A 17,966-nucleotide genomic window follows, 5' to 3' on the forward strand; every position below is an offset into this window, starting at 1 on the left:
GTAAAACTAGTCAGGGTAGTAGTTGCTCTGTTACTTGGATAAACACATTGATAAAGGAAACTTGATTTACAGTGTCTATGTGTTCAGTGAAAACCACCTTCAGATGCTAAAATTAACTAAGTTTACCTTATCTATTTTGTAATTTACTTTATAAATAAAGATTGATGCTTTAGTTTGGTGTTGTGTGAATCATTTCATAATCTCTTTAACAGAGGTCTATATTCTAACACCACGATGTGTAAGTAACAGGCAGTTCCCACGGGACTAGAAAGCAGTATAGAAAAAGTGATTGCAGGGTGTAAGAAGGGAGGTGGGCAGAAGCAGAATTCCTGGCTTTTGCTATTGGAGAAGAATCAGTACGTTAGAAACAGCTACTTTCCTGTTGCCTTATGGAAGCAGCACAGAGGCCTCCATACCAGAAGCCAAGTGTGTTCATCTCTTGAGGTTTTTATGCTTTCAATAATAAGCCCCTTCAAAAAATTCTTCTGTCCTTCTAAAATGCTGAAGTAGTTGATTAGTAATTTAACAGTTCTATCTGTTGTTACTTGCTCAGCATGAGGTGGTAGTGTAATTAAACTACTCAAATGATATTGTTCCATTAATGTTTTTTTGTCTAAACTGAAAGTAGTTTGCTTGAAGTTTTCCTATTGCCCTCAAAATTCAAGCTGAAAAGAACATTAGTGGTTTGGCCTTTCTTTTAACTGTCCTGCCAACACATCCCCATGGGGAAATCACTGATACGGAAATTTTGCAGTTGAAAGAAGGAAATTTGAAGATGTGTTGAACTAGGATTTAAGAGAATAATTTTAATGCAAAATGCTATACAGGAACAAAGCTATTCATAGAATCAGAGAATGGTTTGGGTTGGAAGGGACCTTAAAGATCATCTAGTTCCAATCCCCCTGCCATGGGCAGGGACACCTTCCACTAGACCAGCTTGCTCAAAGCCCCATCCAACCTGGCCTTGAACACTTCCAGGGAGGGGGCATCCACAACTTCTCTGGGCAACCTGTTCCAGTGCCTCACCACCCTCACAGTAAAGAATTTCTTCCTCGTATCCTATCTAAATCTACCCTCTTTCAGTTTAAAACCGCTACCCCTCGTCCTATCACTACACTCCCTGATAAAGAGTCCCTCCCCATCTTTCCTGTAGGCCCCTTTTAGGGACTGGAAGGCTGCTATAAGGTCTCCCTGGAGCCTTCTCTTCTCCAGGCTGAACAGCCCCAACTCTCTCAGCCTGTCCTCATAGGAGAGGGGCTCCAGCCCCTGATCATCTTCATGGCTCCTCTTCCTATAAGAGGAGCAGGAGCAAGGTAAGAGGAGGCAATAGGCTAGGCCTCTGTGACCATGAATATCAGAAGCAGTTTTATTTGCTTTTTGGTCAGTGGGTGTTAAATAAAACTCTCAGCTGGCCAGCCCAAATATAAAGATGAGGCAATTCTTCCCATTTCAATAATACGAAGTACTATGTCTGGTAAAAGGTGTGTTGGCTCAAAAGGCAACTGGACAAACTGATCAAAAAAAGTTGGGTAGAGGCTTAATAACTAATGAAGACCTCACATCCTTTTCAAAGTTAATGAGCCGCAAACTGTACAAAGCCATCATATTCCAATGCAGTATCTCTACATATGTGTCCTGTTCTTGCATTCTTTCCTCAGCAGCCACTAATGGCTCATGTCCCGGCCCCCAGGCTGTGCAGACACCTCTGGTCTGACTCGCAACAGCCATTCTGGTACCTCCTGCTGTAGCCAAGGGGAGAGCTGTTGCCCTTCCTAAGAGGTTTCCTTAACAGCAATTTTCTTTGGCTCATTAGCATTTGCTTTTATCTTGCTGCTGCTTTCTAGAGTCTTAGGTGGAATTGCAATAAATCACTCCTGCTATTTTTTGTTTGTACTTCCTTCTGGGGGTGACCAAATTGCTTTATGTTACAGTTCTCTAGATCCTTAACATGCAAAAGGTTGGCTCTTTCACTGAGGATACTGATCCCTGGATGCCCTCCATGGCGCCTTCCCTGCTGAGACAGGGTGTAGGCCAGCCGTATTAGCCCTATCTCTATCCCAAGAACATCTCCCACACGGAGCTCTCTTCACCCACCAGGAACTGTACCAAATTTTCTCTCACCTCCAGTTCTATGGAACTAGATCATCCCTTTACTCACAAAGAACTTGAATGACTCAAGTTACCAATTTGTGTCCTGGAAAGCTTTACTATAGTGTCTTGGTTTTGGCTGGGATAGAGTTAATTTTCTTCCTGGTAGCTGGTACAGTGCAGTGTTTTGGATTTAGTATGAGAATAATGTTGGTAACACACTGATGTTTTTAGTTGCTGCTAAGTAGTGTTTATACTAAGTCAAGGACTTTTCAGCTTTTCATGCTCAGCCAGCAAGAAGGCTGGAGGGGCACAAGAAGCTGGGAGGGGACACAGCCAGGACAGCTGACCCAAACTGGCCTGACGAATATTCCATACCCTATGACATCATGCCCAGTATATAAACTGGGGGAGCTGGTTGGGAGGGGCAGATCACTACTCGGGAACTACCTGGGCATCGTTTGACGAGTGGTGAGCAATTGCATTGTGCATCACTTGTTTTGTATATTCTAATTCTTTTAGTAGTATTATTGTCATTTTATTATTATTATCATTATTATAATTTTCTTCCTTTCTGTCCTATTAAAGTGTGTTTATCTTAACCCAGGAGTTCTATTTTTTTTTTCCCCGACTTTCTCCCCCATCCCACTGGGTGGGGGGAGTGAGGGAGCGGCTGCATGGTGCTTAGTTGCCGGCTGGGGTTAAACCATGACATACAGTAATTAATACAAAGAAGTATGGATCCTAGGATAGTTTAATGTTTTTGCAGGGAATAAATGAAACAGAAGTCAGCTACTCTTATCCCCTGTTAGTGTCTGTACGTGCTGACTTTACGGTATGAAGATCTCGGAAAAAATCTTGGGGGGGGAAAGGGGAAGTTCCTTCTCCTTGCACCCTGTGTATTTAAAAAAAATAATAATAAAAAAAAAATTCCCACATAAGTTAGCTAGCTTTACCTAATTACCTAACACCTCACATTTTCATTCCTCACTAGAATAATATTAAATAAGTTCAAAAATTATTTTTTTCTTTTATGAAATTGTGGCTAACCTTCTGCTTCATTTTCAGTGAGTGAGGGAAAACTACTGCCAAAACTTAGGTACTGACAGCAGCACTGCAAATAGTCATGGTCTGCTATGACAGAAGAACAGGAACTCATGTGCTTGTAGCTCAGATTCTCCTAATACTTGGAACATCACAGCTGGTGCATAAACAAAATTGTTCTACTGCACCAGAGGTGAACAGCGCTGACTGGAGAGTTACCACAGCAAACACACTTCAGGACAACACTACAGCTGTATTCTAGCTCCAGCAAATAGTAAAAAGCAGATGTGATCTAATAAGAAACCTTCACGTAACAGCTGGAGATGTTTAAAACTGAAGAACGGCTTCAGCAGATTTTATTCTGATTTAGCTTTATAGCAGCTTTTTTCTCCACAAGCCCAGGGTCAGAGCTGTACAGCTTTATTCCGTGCACTGAGGTTAGCATGTCATTACCAGAAACGCAAGCAACGTAAAATGACTGTTGTTTCCAAGAGTCAAAGTTTTAATAGCAGAAATAATCATCTGCAATGATAATGCAGAGTTTTTATTTATGTTAACAGCTTCTAACAATTTATGCTCAATAAAACTAGAAGCTGTTTAGGTGGACACCTTTTTCTAAATTAAACTGTCAGTTTGAAAAGGCAATACAGAATGAGTTAATAGCCACAGTTCTACTGATATAAATACAAGTGTTAGAAATCACATGCTTTCTACAAAGATATATATATCCCTGAATGCAGTCAGATCATTTCTCATTGTTTGCTTTTTCTTTGATAATCATAGAATTTCAAATTTAGCTGTAAGCCAGACTATTTTGCTATCCCTAAGCTGTCAAGAAAAAGTTCATGAGGTGCAAAAAAGGCTCACATGGAAATAACCTCTTTCATTTACAATGGTGGTATTTTCATACCTACTTAGTTCAAAGTATCTGGAATCGTACTAGGCACTTTCATTCCATTTTTAGTCTGCTTTGATCTGTCAATGGTTCTATTTTAGAAAGCTTTCCATGTTGCTTTTTTAAAACCTTATTTTAATATTTAGTTATTAATATACATACATATATTTTTTAAAAAGAGCTTAATTATTTGACTAAGGAAAATGCAGAGTTGGTCTCAACAAAATTATTATTCTGGCACCTTTAAAAAAAATAAACCATCTGTATTTATAATCCATATGGAATCTTCTCCTGAAGTGTAAAAGACTCAAAGTAGATAAGAGTCTTCCTATGAACAAAAATTAAATGGTTTTTCATCATACAGAGTTCACTGGAAGAAAGCTGTATGTGTTTTTGCAGTTGCACTGCAAGATAATTATTTTGCTTGTGAATCTTTGCAACCAAAAAGCAACCTAGAATATGTCTTGCAGCATTTATTTGACTAAAACTACTCCCGAGAAGACTTTTTGAAAAAGTCACATTCGCAACCACCAGTCCATTCACACTGATATGAACTCTCAAGTTACAATGCTAAAGTTTGTTTTAAATGGGTACTACTATTGTCTTTTCCCGAAAAGACAACATAAGTGCCATTTGTATCTATTAAATGTTTTTGTCTTCAATAGAACAAGGTCTAGTACACCTGATCAAGAAAGCCATTTGCAGAAAAACCATTCTACTCTGTTACTGTCATATGCCTTTGCAGCAGACATACTTGATACTTGGAAATCAAAAGCATCAAATGGATTCTAATATGGAAATGCATTTAAAAAGCTGTGGAGAAGATGTACCAGCACCGCAATTTATTAATACAAAAAAAGTTCTCATGTTGAGGGCCCAGTGGCTAAGGATGTGTGAAAAGGCTGCTCAGTTAACAAAAACAGCACAACAGTGACAGGCCAACAGCACACCTTATATGCAGACCAGAAAGTTCTGGAAAGCAGAAAAGCTGATAATGTCGCACTAAATACTAATAAAATATTTGCTACTGGTGTCTACTCCATGACAAAAACATTTGTGTATCAGAAGAAACACGTATCAAGTTTTTATCTCTTGTAGATGCTGTTGGACCTGCAAGAGAACAGACAGAAATATAAATGATACTGTAACCACACGCATACAGACACACAGACAAAACAAGCCTTTTATCTGAAAGACTACATACCATCTTGATGTCTGGCCTTCTGTTTTTTTTCTCATTCAGACACTGATCAGCAATTGAATACATTTTATGAACTGAAGGTGCATCCCAGTCACTCATCTTTTCATCAACATAATCCTCAATAGTTGCTTCCTCATCCTCAATTTCATCTTTGATACTTAACTACAAGAGAGTTTGAACCAATGAGCAGATAACATTGTAAGCATCTGAACATTATGTATTCCACACTAACACTTTGAAAACTTGCTTTTGAGTGTTCTTTTCTCAACCACTTTTCTAGACAAAGAATGATGACAATGGTTCAGCAGCACAATTATTTATCAATATCTCCAGAAAAAAGCGTATGAGACTGTAAACGGACTATACATTTTTATTATGTATTGTTTCTAATTGAGTTAACACAAAATCTTAAAGCAATTTTCTTTACGCTGCATCATACAGCTTTAACTTTCTCCCAGTTCAAGGCTCAGTTTCCTAGTATTGTCTCTTTTTTAAGAGAAGCATCATCATCAACATAAAATATCTGTTTACTTAATAACCCACAAATATGCAAGCTTAAGTGTGAATAATTTCTTTTTTCGTCAACTTTATAAAGCCTGTTTCTGTAAACTAATGCCTTCTGTCACCAGTCTCAGTGGCTGCTATATCTGTTCTAAAGAAACTTCTAGTCTGAAATCAATTTTTAAATCTGACTGTTTTAGTCCAAAGCTCTCCAGCTTCAACACACTAGAAATGTGTTATCGGTAATCACAGATACTGTTAGAGGAATACCTAAGACAAGTCAGCATGGTAAATGAAGTAAGAAATAAAAGTCAGTGAGTAGAGGCAGGTCTTCTGCCTTCCTCTATGGGTCAGTGTGAAATTGCTGACTAACTTTCAACTACCCCAAAATTTTCAAAGCTAAGGATGCCACATTATCTTGCGCTGACCATTCTTTATATGCTCCCAAAAGTACATTACAAAAGATAAACTGTACCAGTCAAATCATACTTCATATTCTTTTTTAGATCCTATCTCTGTGTCCTGGTTTCGGCTGGGATAGAGGTAATTTTCTTCCTGGTAGCTGGTATAGCGCAGTGTTTTGGATTTAGTATGAGAATAATGTTGGTAACACACTGATGTTTTTAGTTGTTGCTAAGTAGTGTTTACACTAAGTCAAGGACTTTTCAGCTTCTCGTGCCCAGCCAGCAAGAAGGCTGGAGGGGCACAAGAAGCTGGGAGGGGACACTGCCAGGACAGCTGACCCAAACTGGCCCGAGGAATATTCCATACCCTATGACGTCATGCCCAGTATATAAACTGGGGGAGCTGGTTGGGAGGGGCAGATCACTGCTCGGGAACTAACTGGGCATCGTTTGACGAGTGGTGAGCAATTGCATTGTGCATCACTTGTTTTGTATATTCTAATTCTTTTAGTAGTAGTATTGTCATTTTATTATTATCATTATTATAATTTTCTTCCTTTCTGTCCTATTAAAGTGTGTTTATCTTAACCCAGGAGTTCTAATTTTTTTTTCCGACTTTCTCCCCCATCCCACTGGGTGGGGGGAGTGAGCAAGCAGCTGCATGGTGCTTAGTTGCTGGCTGGGGTTAAACCATGACACTCTGAAAAAGCCTGCTTCAAAAAAAACCCAAAACCTCAAGATTCAATTTGACAGGGACAGAGTCCTCCAAGGTCTTTACAGAGCTCAACAGGATTAAGTATTATGCCACTCTAGAAGATACAGCTTAGAGGGGGAAAAAAAAAAAAAAAATCTAATAATAGTACACAGGTATCCCTAAAGCTGTGGAAGAAAGCGATCTGCTATCAAACAGTATGGAACAAAACCAATCCAAACCTCAATGCTATTTCATACTTAGTAAGTAAGTCTTTATGTAAAAAGTACTCTAGGAAAACCTTGGATTAAGTAGTTCAGAATTTAATTTTAAGCTAAATGAACGGCTAAATTAAGAACAGCCTTGTAAGATTTTTAATTCATGAGACTGAGCTGAGACATTAGTTTCCTAATTAGCAGACTGAATTACTAATTGAATAGTAAAAAAGAAAACAAAATTCAACCAACCCCTCACCCTGCAAAAAAGCCCTTACATTTCAAACTTCCCTCAGGTTAAAAACACAAGGTATTTGCAAATTATTAGTAAAGTTGAAGAAGATGAAAATTGATATAGGAATTGTAAGAAGTATAAAGAACCGTAAAGAAACAACTGAGATGAATAGTTTAAAATGTTCTGGTGAATGAGGAACTATCAGGGTATCGAGGTATAACAGGAGTATGCTGATAAAGCATAATGATAAGAAGATAATATGATAATAAGAAGCAGTACCAAAACAAAGAGAATTATAGTATCAGATCAGAAGGAGATGACCTTGGGGACTGAACAATCTTCTACCAGCCAAGAGATAAAAGTTTCAGCCTCTCCTCTAAGACAAACATTGACACAAGAGCTGTTTTCATAACTACGTATATTGATGACTAATTTGACTGTCTCAGAGCCTGTCAACTGACCATGACTTCATATAAAATGATCCTGGAGCAGGGGGAGGGGAGGAGAAAGCAAAAAGAACATACCAGTAACTGTGGCTCCCGGTTTTCATCTACTGGAGGAAGACCCGTTATTATTTCTAGTAAGACCTAGGAGAAAAAAAATCAGAAGAGAAAAGGAAGCATAGAATAATCCTTAGCGTATATACCATTTGCAAAAAGGAGTATGACCCCCAGTCTTTCAAATAAATGCTCACAGGATTTGTATTTGTCCAAGATAGCTCTCTGTACAATCGATTGTTGTTGCTGTTGTTCCTACCTTTATTTTCATTAACTGTTATTAGTAGTGTGGCTTATGAATTTCAATGCAAGTTTTTCTCAGCCTACACCGTGTTGCTTCAAAGCAAGACGGAAGGATTTCGAAAGTATTCAGAAACAGTATCTGGCCTACCTCCCCATGAAACTAAATGCCATGGAGGAAGTGGTCAATGGCAATTAGGGTCTTGGATTTATTCAGAATGGATTCATTATTCTCCCAAATATTAAGCTCATGTCTTTTTTGTACTCAGCTTTAAGGCAAATCCCACAAGGACAGCTTACGTTTGGTGCTTAAAAATAGTAAAACACACTTAATTTTGGAACATTTTCTTTAAATTTTTTTTTCCCAGCCTGAGTTACATTTTTGTGCAGTACTATGCAAGAAGAAACAATGTTCCATACATTTAGCTAGAACTTGGAATGTTATTTTACTCTGGTCTTTCACATGCAAATTTACATTTTAACATAATTATTGTAATCATTAGCAAATTCAATGTTTTAATCAACATATTCAAACAATTTTAAACCAATCAAAGTTTAAAAGCACTATCTTAAGAGCACATCTATTGGGACAAGGAGAAATGATAGATCAGAGTGGATTATTTAATTTCAGATATTCTTGATTTTGTATGCTTTTATCATTTACAAAAAAAAGTCATATACTGCTTCCCACATTCTACTTACTACTCCAAAACTGAAGATATCAGACTTAGGTGTTATCTCTCCTCGCAGAGCTTCAGGCGCCATATAGGCTGCTGTTCCAACAATTCTTTCAGTCATGAGTGTTTGTGTGAATGTTACAGATGCTCTTGCAAGTCCAAAGTCAGAAATTTTGGGCATATATGTATCAGTTAATAAGATATTTGCACTGGGGGGGGCGGGGAGAAAAGAAAAAAGAGAATTTTCCAAACCAGTACAGTAATTAGGTTTTATAACAGACTAATAACTTTAATAACCAAATGCAAACTGCTATTTTGACTGTTTCTTGAAATCTAAGATATTTATTCATTATTCATATAACAAAAAAGGTAAGAGTTAATTTTGTTGGAAATTGCTCAATTTCAAAATTAATTGCTCTAATTAAATCACGAACTGGCTGCCAGGAATCCATCCATGTTTTTTCTTGTGCATGCATGCATGCACTCATTTAAAAAAAAAAAGGGGGGGGGGAGGGGCAGAAACAAAGGAAAAAACCAAACACCCCTCCTACCCCCAAATCCTACAAACATTTCTTATAAAGAGACCAATTATGTTACACCCATGTTTTGGATCTGAATACTCTTTAAGAAAGATAATAGAGAATACTTAGCTCTGATCAACTGGTACTGGACCACAGTACAATTCTTAACTGTCTAAATCTCTACGCAGAACTAAAAAAAGCAGGTTTTTATACCTATTATCTAGTATTATGTCATCCATTACACATTCACATGCCAAATGAATACTAATACTCTTATTCTTCTCCTGGAAGAGAAACAGAAAACTTACTAATGCTGGAATAATGTATGTGCTGTGTTTCCACTTGATCTCCAGCTTTTATTTCCCTTAAAAAAACCCTGAAGAACGAAGCTGATCTAAGACCTTAATGTTTTCATAAAATACTCAGTGGGATGAATTACAGCATAAATCTTCTACTGTTTTTTAAACTTGTAGCACTTGGAACCATTTTAAAATACTTAACATTTCCGTAATCCTCCTCATTTCTGACCCCCTTAATGGAACCAGAAGAAAACCACATAGCCAGATGCAACATCTAACACTTACTAGAAACTTGCATTTCTAACCTGCCCTTCTTGTTCACCAAACCTTCCCAACGACATTAACACAGCAGTAAGTTACAACAGATCACTTGGTATTAGAACTGCTGTAAATAGTGTTAAATATAAGATAACTGCAAAAGGCCAAACACTAGTCAAGGCACCATCCACCAACTGGTTTCGTATTTAAAGCTCAACTTCTAAAAGAAGGAAGAACAGGATCACAACTTCATAAATCTGAGCTTCTTAGCAACTTGAGTCAAGCCCAAAGAGTGGTCACTTTTTTGATACACCACAAAGTGCACAACAGAAGCAAGTTTCACTGCAACTGTCAAGCTTCAAGAGATAAATGAACTATTTCCTGGTCATAACCAAGCCAAAAAACTACGGACAACTCTGAGAACATCGATTCAATCATGTCCCCTCTAGCCTATAGAGAAGCTGTTCTAGTGCCTGTGTGGTTATGAATTGTCTCCACATGTCACAGCAAAATGAAGACTGAAGTAAACATTCTTAGATGTCTCTTCATCTAAGTTTTATCTGGGAGTGGTCAGCACTATTAATACCACCAACCAAATTTATTGAACTATTCACACTGCAAGTGCAAGAGGTTGCAAAATGAAATCCAAACAAAAGAAAAAACCAAACCAAACCCAACCCAATCCTGTAATATGATCAACTCACAGCAGTTAGAAGGGTAGAGTAGCATAAGGTAAAAAAATGCGTCCCTTCCAGTCATTACACTTGTCCAGAGGCTTAAGCAGGGAAGAAAGAAGAAACGTAAGTTGTCAAAGCACCAAGCACATTTTATGAGGCAGCTGAAGCAAAAGCTTGTTCCTCACAACCTGGAAGGTCACAAAACCAAAGTGACCTACATGTAGCAGAGTTGCCAGAAGCCAAAAAGCTATTGAAACATTCATCCATGACACCCAATCAGTCGGTTGCTCCTTCTTAACCCACAGAAGGAGTAAGGCATCTGGGGCTTTTCTCCAAAGATTTGGACTGCTCTGGTATTTAAAAAAACCAACACAACAAACTGTAGCAAGGAAGGGGGGGGGGGGAAAAAAAACAAACCAGAAAAAAAAACCAAACTCTACAACAAAACCCCCACCTTTTCTGAGCTCTGACATCCCTGGAAAAATTTCTAGTATAACAAACAAGTGAACATACATTATCGTTGAAGAACCCTGAACTTCAAAAACCTGACTGAAGTAATTCTATTGTCTTCATAATAAATAGCAGTAAATCAAAGGAGACACCCTGAAGAAATGTTCTAGGAAAAAGTAAAAAAAGAAAAAAGGTGGGTTTTCATCTGAAAAATTCCCCATTTAAAAGTCATTATGTTCTCTAACAGCAGCTTTTTCATTAGCAGCAGTTGTGAAAGAACAGAACTTCTGGGTGTCCTCGCAGTACTCGCATAACTATTTGATAGTAACAGATTACAATAGCCTCATAATTATCTTTAGAGGTCTGTACTGGTCATGTCCTTGTGGCACAGACAAGACTATGGTGATGGATGTCACTTGCAGAAAAGACTGTGCCCTTGACTGAAGCAATGCTTCTTGCAGTTTGTTCTCTCTAAGATGACTTTAACAGGGGGAAGAAGAAAAAGAAAAAGGAAAAAGGGAAAATGCAGACAGCGATAGTCAGCAGCTTTTACCTTTTAATATCTCTGTGAATATGATTATTTTCATGCAAAAAGTTGATGCCATTTGCTGTACCTTGAACAATTTTACATCTTGTATTCCAAGAAAGTGGTGGGGTGTCATCCTTGAATAAGAAGGGAGAAAGGCAAGTAGAAAGGTGAAAATCTAATATATATATATATGCTCACATAAAACAAAACAAAACATACAAAAACCCCACAATCCAAAACCAACTTCTTGCTATGTTTTGTGGTTTTCAAGTAAATCATTAAAAAGACCAATAGCATACATTTCTTACTCTATGTGGGCAGAAATACATGCATTTGTCACATTCAGTTCTTTCCCCTGCATTTTGCCTTAGATTAATTCACCGTTGCAAAAAGTGTTCTTGGTAATATTCGACTCTGACCCTACAAGGCCAGCTGCACTGCAAAGAACTACCTGTATCTACCACATCTTCCACTTTGTATCCACACCAATACCAGAGCCTTTTAACCCAAAGCAAATCATTCAAAGCAATCAACAGTTTTTACTAACAATGAGAAGTCAATCTTCCAGTGGTTTTGGATTTACCACTTCTCAACAGTTTAGCTCAATTCATGTTACTAACTGGACCTTAAAAGTGAGGAAACCTACATCTGAAAACCACTTCTTAATCTTGTCAGTGGCCAAGGGAAGAGGATTACACTATCTGATCATTCTACCACCTCCCTCACCTGCCCCTCAAAGCCCAGACAAGGAGGAAATGACATAAGCAAGACCTGTGCCTCAAACACATCCAGTGAAGTCACAAAATGAAGTTATCAGCAAGAACATGCATTCAGTATGTACATTCCTCATCTATTCGACTTTATCAGAAGATTCTTTCTGATTTACAGATTCTGATTTAGATTCTTTATGCTTTATATCAAAAGTTTGCCTCTTCCTTGCAAAGGCCTCAGTTATTTCTACTTTAGCTTTCAATTACCACCAATCTTTTAAGGTCACTTGATGATAATGGCCAAAGTTACATGGATGAACATTTTCATATACATCCTTGTCAAGCATTGTTCATTTCTACAGATAAACTTGCACTGCCTTAAGTAAAACTTAGTCTCTCTTCTGCACTGACTCAGTTTAAAAAAAAAAAAAAAAAATTGCAAATGTAGAAGTGTGTGCAAGCAAATCAACCAAACCAACCCAAGACAGCAGTGCTACCAAACATACCTAGTCCTTTCCCCAACCACTGCTACTCATTCTCATCCTAACACCACTTCTTTCCTGTCGGGGCAGAAGTGCTTCCTCTGGAAGGCTGCAAATGTCTCCAGGTGAAAATTAAAGATTTTTTTCACTGAGTATTTTTTCAGCCTGATCAGTTCCCTAATCCAGCTCTTTCTCCAACTGCTAAATGCTTGAGCCAGTACAACAGGAAGATCAGTGCAGAAAAAAGCAAAATGACATTTTTTAGGTCTGGGGGCATGGGGGTTGAAGTAGCACCAGTTTAAAATGTTCACCAGATTACAACCTCAGAAGCTGCATTTGCTTAGTATAAAGCAGATTTTTGAACTCCTTCAACAAACTAACATGGACACTCATCTACTAGGTTAAGTCTGGCTTACTGTTGGTATCACTCTAACAAGCAACTGTTTGTCCTTCATACACAGAGTTGCCTCACCAAAAACAAAGCAACTTATTTATTACAGGCCAAGGCTACAAGAGAGATCATTTGATTAAATCAGCAGAAAGCATTGCATTTAAACAAAATACTAATTAAAAAAAAAAAAGTATTTCCCATTTATTTAGGCACTTCAGAAAGAGACACGCAGACTATGAACATTGTGTTATAACCACTATCACAAGGACAACGAACAAAGGGCAATTTCACAATGCAGAATCTCAAGAACTAGCAGAGAACATGCCAATGTCAGAACCAGAAACAATACTGCAGCACCCTCTGCTCCGCTCCATGCAGGCATAGCAAGGCCAAGCTCCTGTGCCACTTCAGGTACTGGTACATGACATTGTATTGTCAGCCTGCCTTGACTTTAATGTGTCTAAAACATTTGTATAAAACATTATTGGAAGAATACTTGTTATCATATTTGTTTTCTAGAACACAGAAGTAAGTAGTAAAACATCGTTTGGCCATTACAGTTCAGTACTGTTTCAAAGATATTTCATAGATATCTGTACTTCAGCAAAGTAAGACAACTGGAAGCTAGAAAAGATTTTACTTACCAGACAAGCAAGTCTGTCAAGCAATGAACCGTTGGGCATGTATTCGTACACCAGACATGGCTGAGCACCATCACTTGAGAAACCAAGTAATTCTACTAGATTCTCATGCTGACACCTACAGCAAAAAAATTCTATTCGTATATGCTCTGAAAGACTCCCAACATTTGAGGAAAATACAAGGCAGGGAGAACTTGATCCCCAATTACTTGTTTCAGCCCTACTGCACATAGCCAGGTTTCTGCAGTGATGCTTTAAAATGAACAAAACACAGTCATGTTGTATATGAAACATTCTCACTTAACATGAAAATAGTTAAGTTATGCTAGAAGGACAACAATAAGGGATCACACTAGCTCATGTGTTATCTGCCAACTTAGATTCCCATAAAAAGGCTATAATGACATCGTACAACACTGTACTCACTTTGCCATCATTTTTATTTCTTGATCAAATTGCTGTTTCAAGTCCTGAACACTAACATCAACCATCTACAAAAGGAAGTATTTGATGTTAATATTGCTGGCCATATTAAAATGCACTGTTGTTCATTAAAAAAATTGGAACTGTAAGCCTTCCTTTATATTAGTTACATGTAACAACTACTTCACTGTTTACAATATTTTTTTTACTCAACTCAAAGTATCAGAACATGATTTTTAATTCCTTGGAACACAATATTATTGGACAAATGGATCCAGTTTCAGCACAGTCACCAACTTACCCATTTTATTTCACTGCAGCTACGCACTAATAGCACTTACTTGTTACAAAATTAATTATTCACACAAACCATTGGTTATGAAGACTAAAATTCTGTGGCAATACCTATTTAGCTTGTGAATCACTCATCTGATTCTGAAAGGGAAACCTCCCTAGCACCCCTTCCCTTCTGCCACTTCTTGTGTGCAGGGGAGAGAGGGGAACTGGGGGAGCACTCTCCTCTTCCAGACAACTTGCCTGAGCCACTCAAAGCAGAGCTACAGAAAGGGCAAGATTTCATCTCTGGTGACTGTGCCGACTCACACCACTCATGGCACTACAGGATAAGGTTCTCAACCCAACTAATGTTTAACATGGTGACACTTTTTGAAGTGTATCATTCAACACTTTCCACAGATAAACAAGTCTATACTACAAAGTACACAGTCATTAAAAAGAAAAATGCCCAGGACAACTCACAGCAACGAGCTTCTTGACAGCCACATTTCTGCCATTGATGTAACCTTTGAACACAATGCCAAAGCCACCTTCTCCCAGTTTATTACCTCCAGCTGATTCTGGTCGTGCATCAAAATTATTTGTAACACTTTCCAAGTCATGAAACCAAAAATTATGGAAATCTGAAAGACATATTTGCCATTTAGCACAACTATGTTTTCACTTAAGAACAAGTGTATTGAATAGATTCTCTACTTCAGTTCTATTAAACCAAAAACTTCCTACCATGCAAATCCTGACATAGAGGAGCCTTACTTCCAACTTTGTGATGAAGATACCAGGGAAAAAAAAATGAAATGCAGATAAATATATATAATTAGCCATGCATGATTTTCTTCACAACTAGCACTGTAGCAGCCTTCTGATTGTATTTTTTGTTACTACTCGTAATACAGGTAATAGGAATTAAATGTGCAGCAGATCACAGAAAGCACCACACTGCGTCAGATGTAAAAATATATCTAGATCACATCATGTTTCTAACAGCAACCCAAAAATGGACCTTTAGGAAGGAACAGACCAACCATATACTTTCCTAGAATGCTTTCTTTAGTCATCTTTTCCCCAACATTCTTAGTCACTTGTGACATGTAAAATCCAGCTTTAAAACACAAGATGCTAAACAATCTACAAAATCAGTATTGAAAAAGGGCAACAGGATTATGTGTAGCACAAAATAAACTGCAATTTAATTAACAGTCAAGTTCTCCATCACAGTAGCCGGCTTATCGGCAAGGTGCACCTCCTATTCAGACATCTTGTTACCCAAGCTAAATTCACAGCCACACAGAACAACAGCAAAAGCAAGATGCCGTTTCCCATAGAAGCACAATGACAGGAACATAGGTTATTACTCTAATGCATTGCTAGGATTTATTTCACGTGGGGTGAAGAACAGATCAGCAAAAAAGATTGTACTTAATTCTACCAAACTAAGTGCCTACCTGTGTTACTGGACTGTGAGCTGCTATTTTCTTGACTTAAGTACGGAGGAGCTGAATGTTGCTTCTCAACACTCTGAACTAAAACAGGCTTTACAGATGCCACTTCTTTTTCCTGTATAGGCAGTTGTTTCTCATGTACAGGCAACGTTTCCTGTGAAGAAAGAGGTAATGTAACTTCTTGTGCCATCCTTACAGCTTCTGAAAATGGAATTTAGAAAAAGTGTTAACGACATCAGGAATCAGAAAAACCAAGTAACATTAATGCCAGTATTTACTAAGATTAGGAGACATGTAAGTGTCATGAGAAGGTTATATTCTGCCACCATGTGTAAGCTGCAGGACTCTTATTTAAACTTGAAACTCTTATTTAAACTGTTATTACAAATAATGGAAAATGGAAAATATATCCACTTTTGGTTACTTTGACCTAATCCTTTCTGATTTTCAAGTTACCACGAAGCTCTTCAGCATCTTAGGAAACTGAGAGCACAGTACAAAATGTACAAGAGTAACAGTTACCTGGAAGTAAAAGGCTTGCTGGTGCTAGGAATTGATTCCTAATCAGCAGATCCACAAGATCACCAACTGTACAGTTTGTCGTTCCCCAGTCATAAAGTAATTCACATGTGGGGCTCTTTCCCATTTGTACAAATGCCTCAAATCTCCTTAAAAGATAAATTAAGACCAACATTAAAAAAAAAAAGTAACCTCAAGAACCATGAAGAAGGGAAAAAGATTAAAGGTAAATGACAAAAAAAAAAATTTAAAAAATTCTGAATATACTGAACTGAACTGTACAATTATTCGCAAATCTTTAAGTGTTTTCCATCCATTTGGCATTCACACTTCATTTTGAATATTTTGAGATGGGCATTAAGCAGAAATGGAGATCCATTGTTCTGACTGATTTATTATTATTATAGAAAGACAAACGAAGATTTAATGCTAACATCACTAGAAAGACTGGAAACCCAAGATGATACTTAGGGTATTTAAAATCTCATAACCTTTGAAATAGCTTAAGGATTCAACAAGCCCTTCAAGCAACAAGGTGTTCATAAAATACTGACGACATTACTTCTAAATTAAACTTGTTATTTTTAGGCCTTGGGCTCCCACATTTATTGGACATTTTCTTGGGAACAGTGAATTAGGAGTTACAGTCCAGTTGCCTCTTGGGCTGTTCTTGTGCAAAGATGCACGATGAAGTCAATGTTTACTAGTCTCTAGGGTACAGGAAGTTACACGGCCAATGCTGTATTGCTAAAAATACATATGTCCATAGCTCTAATTAATTCTAGTTTCCTTAGTCAATTTTATTTGGCTATAGCTTATCTGAAAACTGAACTACAGAACAATTAAGAGTAATTACCTTCAGTTCCCTAAGGAAATGATACTGTAAGATGAGTTCTTAAGTACCTGTCAGCACACAAACTGCAACGTTACAGTAATGGGATGGACAACGGTATGGGACGGACAATGGTATGGGACGGACAACGGTATATATGTTAAACAGTTAATAAACAAGATTAAGTTACATGACTTCTATATAGGACCTTATATGCATTTGGTTGTATCTGCTTTCACCAGAGGGATTGGTTATATCAATTGCTAATTTCTTCCACCCTTCTTGCGGATCGATGAAATCTGCCAGCTGCCTCATGAGCCCGTAGCTAATGCAGCGGACATACGTTGACGTCGTGATGGGCTTGCTCATCTTCAGCTCCTAAGGAACACAAACGGCGCCGTTACCGAGGAGGCTCGCCAGGGTTGTGGCAAGCCAGTAAGGCGTCAGACCCGACATCGCAGCTGCTTCGCGCCCTGCCCGACAGCAGCAGCCCCCGTCCCCGTCCTCACGGCTCCGCCAGCCCAGAGAGGCCCGGACCGCCCCGCCCGGGGCCGCCCCCCGCGACGCAGCTCCCACCGCCCCCGGTAGGCGAGCGCCCCCTCCCCCGCCCCCAACCGGCGGCGGGAGCCACCTCACCTCACCTCACCTCACCTCACCTCACCTCACCTCACCTCACCGGCAGCCCCCGTCGCTTCCTGGCGGCGGCGCCCACGACTCGCCCCGCCCCGCGCGCGTTGCTTCACGTCAGGCGTTCCCACTGCATCACTTCCCCTTTAAGAGGGAGTGACTCAATCCCTGACGGCGCTG

The 17,966-nt window shown here is 38.6% G+C and overlaps 1 protein-coding gene across 1 annotated transcript; it reads right to left on the reverse strand.

Moving 5' to 3' along the window:
* Window positions 1-4,854: 4,854 nt before the first annotated feature.
* On the reverse strand, window positions 4,855-17,855 carry IRAK4 (interleukin 1 receptor associated kinase 4). The gene is made up of 12 exons (XM_050903498.1): window positions 17,821-17,855; window positions 17,368-17,537; window positions 16,331-16,476; window positions 15,812-16,009; window positions 14,829-14,989; window positions 14,073-14,137; window positions 13,650-13,764; window positions 11,447-11,556; window positions 8,714-8,897; window positions 7,799-7,861; window positions 5,232-5,390; window positions 4,855-5,137 (listed from the first exon to the last, which is right to left on the reverse strand). Exons 2-12 carry the CDS (start codon window positions 17,526-17,528, stop codon window positions 5,105-5,107), a joined length of 1,395 nt encoding a protein of 464 aa, XP_050759455.1. The 5' UTR covers window positions 17,529-17,537; window positions 17,821-17,855; the 3' UTR covers window positions 4,855-5,104.
* Between the last annotated feature and the right edge of the window lie 111 nt (window positions 17,856-17,966).

Source organism: Gymnogyps californianus, chromosome 1, assembly GCF_018139145.2.
Source record: "Gymnogyps californianus isolate 813 chromosome 1, ASM1813914v2, whole genome shotgun sequence".
Taxonomy (NCBI): domain Eukaryota; kingdom Metazoa; phylum Chordata; class Aves; order Accipitriformes; family Cathartidae; genus Gymnogyps; species Gymnogyps californianus.